Source organism: Alosa pseudoharengus, unplaced genomic scaffold (assembly GCF_046254945.1).
Source record: "Alosa pseudoharengus isolate Yale_2024_CS ecotype anadromous, Long Island Sound unplaced genomic scaffold, YU_APseudo_1.1 YU_APseudo_1.1_scf_20, whole genome shotgun sequence".
NCBI lineage: Eukaryota > Metazoa > Chordata > Actinopteri > Clupeiformes > Clupeidae > Alosa > Alosa pseudoharengus.
In genome coordinates, this window is record NW_027468664.1 from 1,765,797 (window position 1) to 1,777,126 (window position 11,330).

The 11,330-nt window shown below is 45.0% G+C and overlaps 1 protein-coding gene across 1 annotated transcript in view; it reads right to left on the reverse strand.

The window, feature by feature from the left end:
* Window positions 1–4,056: 4,056 nt before the first annotated feature.
* The window catches only part of LOC143136806 (ELKS/Rab6-interacting/CAST family member 1-like), a 24,076-nt gene continuing 16,802 nt past the window's right edge, over window positions 4,057–11,330 (reverse strand). The window contains exons 2-3 of the mRNA XM_076297481.1: window positions 4,318–5,417; window positions 4,057–4,077 (exon numbers count right to left, since the gene is read on the reverse strand). Of these exons, the coding sequence (XP_076153596.1) occupies window positions 4,057–4,077; window positions 4,318–5,070 (774 nt within the window). The 5' untranslated portion in view covers window positions 5,071–5,417. The remainder of the gene's footprint in view (window positions 4,078–4,317; window positions 5,418–11,330) is intronic.

Below are 11,330 nucleotides of genomic sequence, written 5' to 3' on the forward strand. Positions count from 1 at the left end.
TATGTACACAACTTTAAGAAACACCTCATCTGAACTTAAGAAACCTTCAAAGAATAAAAAAATATGTAAATAACTCCATTTTGACAAAAATGTCAGATAGAACCTTATTATTCTAAGGTAGCGATTTGTTGCCTCATCCGCATTTAATGAAAACATGGTAATTTTGAGTTTTACAGACAACTCAGTTTTCCAATGAGCAGTCTCTCAGTCTGTGTGTGCTCATGCAGGAGGTCTGCGCATTTGATAACGACAATCTGGAGACGGTGCTTTTGTCTTCAGCAACAGATTGTATAAGGTTGACAAGAGGTTGAGATATGGTGAGGGACAAGTCGTGTTGCGATGTGAAAGAATATGCGTAGCCTACTTTCTGAACGTAAAAACGGTCAGTCATAGATAAACGTAGCCTACCTCTGTCGTGGTGGCTATTGCACCAAGTAGGGAAGATGTCCTGAAGTGCACGAACGTTAACCTTATGGCGGTGTTCTGATTGGTGGCGTGCTAAAACGTTTTTCTATTGCATCCATAAACAATTTTCTTGCAGCGAACCGCGCAAAAGCAAACCATCACCATGGCTTGTTAGTTCTCCCCCGTTTCCAACAGCTGCCCATCTCCATTTATTTTTAACTTTTGACACCTGCCTTGCCTTCATTTAGCAACAACGCATCCATGACAGCTAGCGGCCTTGCCAAATAGACGCACACAAATCAGGACGCTAATATGCGAGGTTCTGGTAGGCCTACTGGTTATGGTTTTGTGCTATAAATTAATAATATTTTATAGCAAAGTTTTAAGTTGACTATTTTAATTGTATGGTTATTTTTTGTCAACATACACTCACAACCTACTGTCGTTAAAAGTGAGGCCTAAGCAAAATAGGCTACAAGGCTGCCTGTGCATCACAAACAAACTGACGCCCTTACTCAACAGTTCGCGATGATGACAGTGATATTATTATTTTTTTTATGCTAACACGCTCAGTCAAAGCCTTTCGTCGCAAATTGTGAAAAACATTGTTGTACATGTCAAAACAGACGGGATAATAAATTGCATAGGCTACGGTTTATATTGCGTTGCTTTACACATAATGTTAGTTGCCTTGATTAAAAACTGTAACAATAATAGTAGCCTACATCGGGTGGCATAGCAGGCTATCTGTTCAAGTCATAGGTGAAGGGAATAATTTTGTATTCATATTTTATGTGAACAGTTTAATGAATCAAGTCTTTATGACTTGAATACTGTGTAGTTCTTATGGTCATTTGTGATTTTGTACCCATGTGTACCATGTGTGTGTTTTTGTCTGTATGCAAGCATCCTTTGTTTATCCTTGAATTCAGTGAAAGCCTGTCTAGATGCCTTTTGTTCTTCAGATAGGTGTGAAATGCTCCCCACTGGCTCCTACCATTTGTCCACCTCTGTTCTGTCTTTGGGTTAAACAAAGACCTTATAGTTAACTTTAGGTGAATTATATGTTTGTGTTATTAACTGTAAATGTATTCATGTTTGGTATCATTGTAATAGTCTCAGTACAAGGATTGTAATGATTTGATTGTGAGAATGTTTGGAACATTCTATAAGTGATATTTCTGATATATAAGATATCTCTCCTCATGCTATTCAGATAGGTGTGAAGTAGGTGTGAGTAGGTGTGAGTAGGTGTGTCTGATGCCATCTGGAGAACCAATCACGTGGGATTGTTTTGGCGCCGTTTCTTTCCTTGTTTAAAGCATTCAAAAGTAACTAAACTGAAATGTTTGTCAGACTAAGAAGAACTAGAACATGGAGAACTGAGAGAGAGAGAGAGGTGGATCCACAGAGGCCATGGCATGGCCTGTGCCATGGCCTACAGAGACCATAGACCATTTCTTACCCTCTCTGCTTGTAACAGAATAAAGCTTGGATCCTGACCTTTCATTGTCCTGATTAAGTCTCAAGAGAAATATGGTAGTAAAAATATACTATCATAGGTGACACCCAAAATGAATGACCTCCCCTGACAAGAGTTTGCGATAGTAAGAAATTGTCTACATTGATTCACAGAAAGAACACAGCCTACGCTTCTTCTCCGAATTCGCACATAGAGCTCACAATATCATATCAAAAAAAGTTAAACGGATTGGCCAACCTCATCAGCTCTCTAATTTGTCACTATAATCCAACTTTTAGACCGTTATAGTCCTCCATACGTGTTCTTTTTTTTTAAGCAAACGCCCGAGACAAGTGTTTAGCTACAACATAGGCTAAACAAAGCGAAACTCATGGCTGACTTAGGCTATCTTCTTGAGCGGTCACTGATTGAGACACAGAAAGTTCTCAAGAACACTATTAGGTCTTTAAACATATACCATCACACACATTAATTCATCGGACCTAATATTTGTAGTTGCCTTAAAAAAGGAAAAGCAAAGGTGATAGTCCCCCCCCCCTATTTTTTTTTTCTCATCGGATCTGCATCGATCTCAAATATGACATTTCTAAAATCAAATTGACGGAAATCCGTCCTATGACGGAGAACTTTGTGGTGTGTGTGTGTGTGTGTGTGTGTGTGCGTGTGTGTGTGTGTGGGTGTGTGTGTGCGTACCTGAGCCTGAGCCATCTTGGCCATCTCGTCCAGTGTGTGTGTGATGTGTGTGTGTGTGGTGTGTGTGTGTGATGTGTGTGTGTGATGTGTGTGTGTGTGTATATGTGTGTGTGTTAGAGATGCGCGGATGGGCTATTATTTGATCCGAAACCCATCAGAAAATACATCATCCGTCCGCCATCCAACCGCACCAATATTTTTTGACCAATTTTCAAAACCGCACCCGCCCGCCATCCGCTGGTTCTTTTAAGTTCTATAGCGATGAAAGGCGCTGCCGCGAGGCTAGGAAGCTGTTGCCTGTTCTAGAAAGGAGACTGATCCAATGCAGCAAAGATATTTAAAAGCTCTAAAAAGGAAACTGATCCAATGCAGCAAAGATATTTAAAAGCTAAAGAAAGGAGACTAATCCAATGCAGCAAAGATATTTAAAAGCTAAAGAAAGGAGACTAATCCAATGCAGCAAAGATATTTAAAAGCTAAAGCCCCTGTAGTAGTAGTAGTGGTGTTGGGGTCGTTACTCAAAAAAAAGTTATGAGTTACAAGTTAGTTACTTCTTTAAATTGTAATGCAGTTACACTCGCTAGTCCTTTTGGAGAGTCACTCGTCACTCGTTACTTTACTTGTGAGTTGCAAAAGAGCAAAAGGCTACATTGTTAATATTTGCAATTTCAGGCTCGGCACTGGTCAGCTAAAAGTAGCCTAGCAGCCTAGGCCTACTTTCACGCCGGACAATAGCCTAGGCCTATATTCATTTTGTCACCTTTGATAAATGTACATTTTGTTTAGTTTTATTTGACCGTTATGTGTGTGTGCTTTAACATCAGCAAAGCTTTGGACATCATTCAGCATCTTGTTCTTCCATTGGAAATGACTCCTCTACTTGTGTGTGTGTGTGTGTGTGTGTGTGTGGGAATGACTCCTCTACATTTGCTGCCTGCATCCTTTCTGTTTTTGTTGTTTAGAAAACGTTTAATACTATGGCCTTGAAGTCTTGAGTTAACGAATTAGGTAAACATTGTTTGCTGGTAACCTGCCTCAAATAGTCTATGTTGTACGATGCAGAAATGCGCACTTGGCCAGCTTACAGAACACGCACGTTGCATTCTCATTCTCTCTCCAAAATGTGCCTGTTCTGTAGGCTGACCAAGTGCGTATTTCTGCTGCATAAAGCTGAATAAACAAATGTGTTTATTGAAAAATATAAATAACCTACTGTGAAGCAGTCAATTAGCTATGCATACGGTGCAAGAGTTGGAAGTACAGGGCAAACTAATTAACGAACCAGAACATGGGCCATACAGTTACCTATAAGCCTCTATTATTTTTAATATTTATTAGTTTTGCGATTGACAACGCGATTGACAACTTGTGATAGGCTATACTGATTTTGCAAAGTTAACTTAAGTCATGTAGGCTACACTGCGCCAGTTGTAGTCTGCATATGCAGTCCTTGCACAAGCTGTTTAGATTTGCGTCTAGGTGTTGGCTACGCCAACCTGTTTGAGGGAGAGCGATGCAGGAAGAGAATGCGTGCAGTTGCGCGCGCGCGTGTGTGTGTGTGTGTGTACCTGAGCCTCGTTCTGCATGACGCGGTCCTGCTCCTTCCAGAAGGTCATCTTGGCCATCTCGTCCTTGCGCAGGGCGCGTGTTTGTGTGTGTGTGAGTGTGTGTCTGTGCGTGCGTGTGTGTGCGGGTGCGTGTGTGCGTGTGTGTGCGTGCGTGCGCGTGCAACATACCTGAGCCTCGTCCTGCATGACGCGGTACTGCTCCTTCCAGACGGTCATCTTGGCCATCTCGTCCTTGCGCAGGGCGCGCTCCTTCTTCAGCTCGGGGCTCCAGAAGGTCTTGATGGAGTTCATGGAGGAGCTGAGCTTGCTCTCCTTGGCCTCGGCGTCGCGCCGCAGTAGCTCGTTCTCCCGCAGCACCTCCTTCAGCTGCGCCTGCAGGTCCTGCACCGCGTTGTCCCGCGCCTGCCTGAGCGAGTGCGGCACGGTGGACGACGCGTGGTGGTCTCCGAAGGCGATGGCGTCGCTGGTGGTCGCCGAGGCGATGTTGGGGCTGCTGCCCATGGCGACCGCTCCGCGACCCCCGTACCCGACCGCGCGACCCCCGACCCCCGAGCTGCCCCCCCCTGCGGAACGGCCAAGCGTCACGCTGCTCTTGGGCAGGTCGGCGGCGGAGGCGGACGTGTCGGGCAGTGTGTGGGCGTGGTGCGCGTGTGCGTGTGTCTGTGAGTCGCTCAGGTACAGGGGCCCGCTGGTGGCGTAGGCGGCGTTCAGGGACTGGATGTTCTCCATGGAGAGGGTCTTGCCCCCCCCGCCCATGCCCCCCCCTGCCCCACCCGAGCTGTTGGTACGCCGATGCCCCAGCCGGGGAGAACGGGGCAAACGCGGGGATCGCCCAGGGCTCTGACCACTGCCCCCCCCAACGCCACCGCCCGCGCTGTGGGCCCCCTCCAGCTTACTCACGGAGCGGGCACTGCCATACATGCTGACCAGAGAGAGGGCACAGAGAGGGTGCAGCGGAGGAGTGCAGAGGGATGGAGGGATGAAGGGAAGAAGAGTGGAGCAAGTGGTGGGGGTGTTGTTATGGAAACGCCTGTCGCTCTTAAGTCAGGGCCCTTAGCGGGTGGGTCATGATCCGCAGGTCAGGCGTTGTGATTGGCTCGTTTCTGGGTGATTGACAGGTCTCTGGGTGATTGACAGGTCAGGCGGTGTGAATGGCTGGTCTCTGGGTGATTGACAGGTCCCTGGGTGATTGACAGGTCTCTGGGCAGCAGTTAGTAGTTAGCATTAGCCTCAACACACACTCAGGTTGCTCAGGGGCACACCCTCACCTGGGGGAGAGAGAGAGGGAGGGAGGGAGGGAGGGAGGTGGAGAGAGAGAGAGAGGGAGGGAGGGAGGGAGGTGGAGAGAGAGAGAGAGAGAGAGGGAGAGAGAGAGTTAGTCCAAAACAACAGCAGAAAGTTCCAGGTAAGTATCAGTGTTGTCACGGTACCAAAATCATTGTTTCGATAACCGATACCAAGTGAAGAATTTATCCGCCTAAAAAGCGATGAAAAGTCTCTCTACAAGTTCTCTCTACGGGTTCTGCTCTGTCTACGGGTTCTGTCTACGGGTTCCGCTCTGTCTACGGGTTCTGCTCTGTCTACGGGTTCTGCTCTGTCTACGGGTTCTGTCTACGGGTTCTGTTCTGATGTTTGGAGGGAAACGTGGAAGATATTTAGCAATTAGCAGATCTTGACCTCAACAATATGGCTACCAGCTCCAGGCGTGCCTGTGTTAATATGACCTCAACAACATGGCTACCAGCTCCAGGCGTGCCTGTGTTAATATGACCTCAACAACATGGCTACCAGCTCCAGGCGTGCCTGTGTTATAGGGCTGTAACGATATACGATTCGAAACCGAAATCGCGACATTCATATCCACGATACTGTGTCGCGGTGTGAAAAGGCAGAATCGCGACACACCCTTTCTAGTGTTTCACGCAGTGCTTTGCAGCTTACGCGGCCGCAAAAGCAACCCACAGCTCCCGCTTTACTTATCGGTAGCCTACGTTGTCCAAAAACAAATAAATAAATAAATAATAATTTCATACCTCTCCTTGCTTTCATTGTAGACTATGTGTGCAACTTTACCAAACAGTATAGAAGTAAACCCCCTCTCCTTGCCCCGCTCTCTCTCGCGCTCCCTCCCTCTCTCTCCCTCTCCCTCCTGCTCAATGAACACGCGCGACTTAAATAAAACATTCACAATCGTGAAAGCAAGGAGGCATAGAAGACGACTAGCTAAATTACTATTAAATCCGCTTAGCATCATTAGCATGCTGCACATATTTGTTTAAAACTCTTGCATTGAAGTTCACTGATCATCTCAATACCAACGTTTCCCAAAAGGGCCTGTCCCAAGGAGAACAAGTATTACATTGAAACTTAAACACACATGGGGAAACTGAACAGTCCAATCAGTAGACTGATAGGCTAAGCTAGCCAACTATGCTACTTTGTTTACAATATTTCCAGGCTTCAACCAGACAGCTGAATTAAAGAGGTAGAGTTGTAATAAAAAATAGTAGGCCTAGGCTATAGGCTAATCTGCATAAAGTGTGCTGTCATAAATATCAGTCATTCAGAAAAATATTTTTATATCAGGATATAAAATAATAGATATATTATATTGTAATCATCTGGTGTTCTAAGGGAGGCTATTGAAATGTTATTTAATAAAATGTCTACCCCCCCCCCCCCCAAAAAAATAAATTAAAAAAATCGAGATTCGTATCAAACCGTGGGTCAAAAATCGTGATACAAACCGAATCGTGAGGTTGGTGTATCGTTACAGCCCTACTGTGTTAATATGGTACCACTGCTGACGCCCACACACTAATGCACAAGAACCTCTGAACAACCTCCACAAGAACCGCCACAAGAACCTCCAAACACTAATGCACAAGAACCTCTGATCTCAAAGGCTCTACTCTAGAACCGGCTCAGCCAGATATCTGCTAGAACAGAGCCAATGATCTGTCTCTAGCTCAACTTACAACAACAACAACAACAACAACATCATCATTAGTACCAGTATTGCCTCCTAGATCTGCCCTGGTAGTCCAAACTGCCCCCTAGATGTGCCCAGCACTGCCCCAGTACAGCAAGCCCCATGTGTGCCCAGCACTGCCCCAGTACAGCAAGCCCCATGTGTGCCCAGCACTGCCCCAGTACAGCAAGCCCCATGTGTGCCCAGCACTGCCCCAGTACAGCAAGCCCCATGTGTGCCCAGCACTGCCCCAGTACAGCAAGCCCCATGTGTGCCCAGCACTGCCCCAGTACAGCAAGCCCCATGTGTGCCCAGCACTGCCCCAGTACAGCAAGCCCCATGTGTGCCCAGCACTGCCCCAGTACAGCAAGCCCCATGTGTGCCCAGTGTCCTCTGCACGTGTTTTTGGACAATGAAGCACAAAACTGAATTAGAAAAAAAATGATTTCACAATACTAAGACTGATTTCATAAGGGCATAAGACGCGCGCGCACACACACACACACACACACACACACAGGGGCCTGAGGACAAAGGTTATCCTGTGCTGCTGGGCAACTGAGCCGTGGAGCTGAGACGACAACAACAGTATATTTGCACTCTCCCTGCGTCACACACACGCACACAAACAGGCCTGAGGACCAGACAACAACAGTATGTTTGCGCTCTCCCTGCATCTCACACACACACACACACACACACACACACACACACACACACACACACACACACACACACACACACACACACACACACACACACACACACACACACACACACACACACACACACACACACACACACGAGGGGCCTGAGCACCAGACAACAACAGTATGTTTGCTCTCTCCCTGCATCACACACGCGTGGCTCCCTCTGATGAGTTCAAATGAAGTGTAAAGGGGAGGAGGCGGAACAGCACAGCTTCTCAGGCTTCTGATTCACACACACAGCGAGCAAGTGAATGAGCGTGTGGCCATGTCTAAACTATTCCAGATTGTTTTGAATTCGCCAGAGGTTTCGCTTTCATTTTGATGATATGCCGGTAAAATATCCTATTATCGCTTCTTAATTAGTCAAGTTGAGGAAAACTGAAGGCTATGTAGCTTAAAGAATGACATAATCAGGCCATATAGAATGCAACATGTTCAGTAGCCTAACTTAAACATGCTTAACTAGTATCAATTCTAGCCAGTCTCTAGCTATGATGTTTTCATGGACAGCAAGTTAGCTTAGTTCGTTGTTTAAATAGGCTACGTTGTTTGTTGCTGCGACCCACATTATCTCCAGCGGTTCAACAGTTTCACTCACGCAGATGCGCACACACATTGAATGAGCGCTCACACCACTACCCCCTAATGCTATGCCTCTTTATTTGATAACACTAAATCAAGAAATATTTCCTATTATGGACAATGTTTAGTTTCTTTTTATTTCGGTCCGCGGTTCCTTTCGATTGTGCCGCAAATTATCCACGGACCAGCAATCTCCTTGTCGAGGAGGCCCTAACCCTGCAGATCATAGACAGAGAAAGCATGCTCTGGGAACAGAACATAGTTCCATGTCCAGTGTAGCCATGGTGCGGCTGCACTCCCCACACCTCCACTTCCAACGTCACTGATACGCCCGACACTTTGCCTTTTTCTCTGGTGGTGGTGGTGGTGGATCTGACACCTGAGGCTTCAGGCGTTACCGATTACCATCATCCATCGCATCTGGCCTCTGAAAAAAGCTTTTAAGGCTAGTCTGCCTGGCCTGGCCATGTTCGTTGTTTATAACAGACATTTTAAGCATGCGCTTTATTTGAAATGCAGCATATGAGTGTTGTTTAATAACTTTCAAACGGTAGAGCATGTTCCCTTAAAGGGGTGGTTCAGGATTTCCGGGTGTAGTGTGGAGTGGGTAAGACTGTTTTTAGTGGCAGGCTAACACATACTGATGACTTGCGCTAGCCTAGCACCTGCGAACTCTGCAACTAGAAAGACTGGATGAAACGTGTTGAAAACGGTCTCCACTGATAAATCAAACTTGCTAACTTGGTCCTATGTCCAAAATCCTGAACCCTTTAAATAGCCAAAGTTTGTAACTCCTGTACACTACTCTAATTACGTTTGTAACTCATGTACACTACTCTAATTACGTTTGTAACTCATGTACTCTAATTATGTTTGTAACTCATGTACACTACTCTAATTATGTTTGTAACTCATGTACTCTAATTACGTTTGTAACTCATGTACACTACTCTAATTACGTTTGTAACTCATGTACTCTAATTACGTTTGTAACTCATGTACACGACTCTAATTATGTTTGTAACTCATGTACACTACTCTAATTATTGTAGTGAACTGAGCCTAGCTGGTTCATGACTGAACTCCCATAATGCTGTGCAGTGTACGTTTGTGTGTGTAATGTTGATGTTGGTTTTAGTATGAGTAATTGCGTTTACCTTGTCATGTATGTGTTAGCTGGTATAGTCTTTCTTTATGTTGTACCTCATGTGTTTACCCCGTGTATTGTATGTGACTACCCTGTTTGTGTATCGTGCTTGTTTAATTGACCTCCTTTGTGTTGCCTGTGTAATGACGTTTGTGTGTTTTGGTGCGTAACCAATAAAACCAGACAACTTTGCAGTTTGTTACATTATGTTTCTAACTCATGTACTCTACACTGTTGATTTTGAGCTTCTGAAATGGAATGATTTGCAAACGCTATCGGCCCCATTTTCATTCGCGTTTTAATGTGGAAAGGTAAATCCACATCTGCATTGATGATGTAACCCCACGTTTCCTTCCTGATTGGATGTCTTCAGTCTGACGTTTCCCTCCCTGATTCGTTGTTCTCCCATCATGTGATGATGGTCATGTTTCCGTAAGACAAAAATAAGAAATCACTTCCACTTATATACAAACAACGCGCGCACACACACACACACAAAAATCAATTCCACTTATATACATACAATGCAGACACACACAGACACACATACACACACACAAAATCACTTCCACTTTCACTGCCTGCCAACGGCAACACGAAGAACAAAGCTTTACTGGAAAATGAGCATTTGAATGGATATCACATTAGTTTAAAATGCCATTATAAAATGAAAATGGAATAATGTGGACACTCACAAAGACACATGACATTATCAACCCTTACACACACACACACGCATTATCAACATGTACTGCACATCAACATCCAAACTATGTATACAGACACACACACACATGCGCAGGGGCACACTGTACAAACATACACACTTCCTTTCCTGCTGTACACACATTAACCTCTCTCTCAACTCTCTCTCTGAAACACACACACACACACACACACACACACACACACACACCGGGTATCTTATACACTCACGCAATCACTAAAGACTCAGTCTCGTACACACACACAAACACACACAGGAGCTGCCGGAGACTAATTACACACCAGCACACACACACACACACACACACACACAGACACACACACACAGACACAGGGCCCTATCATGACATTCTAAAGTCACTCGTCAAAAGTCTATTCAAATTTAGTAGGATGTCCAGTTCACATTGGGAGGGGTTTCGCTATCAAAAGTGGAGCGCATGGCGTAACAAGGTGTTCCTAGGTCTTTTAATCAGTCATATAGGTGTGTTTGGGGCGTAACATCATTTTAAACCAATGAGAATGACATCTTCCATTCCCTTTAACGGCGCAACGCGCGATATATCAAATAAATGCATCGGTATTTTGGCATTCAAAGGCGCATTTGAAGGAGGCTGCGTGCGAGACCGTATGGAATAGTCATTCTTAAACCATGCTTTACTAAAACCTAGCATAGCCTTCACGCATTTGCACTCGTCTATTATTTGAACTCATTGGCAAAGTGAAACTAACTTCACCAAGGAGTCAGTCAACGACAAGACAGTTATATGCAGTTACTTTCACTATTGACTGACAATGGGTTACCACATACATAGGTTAGAAAAAGCAACACTTACCCTAATATTGCTCAAATGACTGAATAAAACAACATTTATCCTGCAGAGGAGTTGCTTATATCTCGTGACAGTGCGTCTTCGGCTGTGCTCCATACTTGTCTCTCGCCTCTCCCCTAATCACTTTTAACCGTCATTACCAATTTGCAAATGATGGTGAATAACTACTCATTATGAGATGTACAGTATTTCGTAATATCTTTGTTCTAATACAG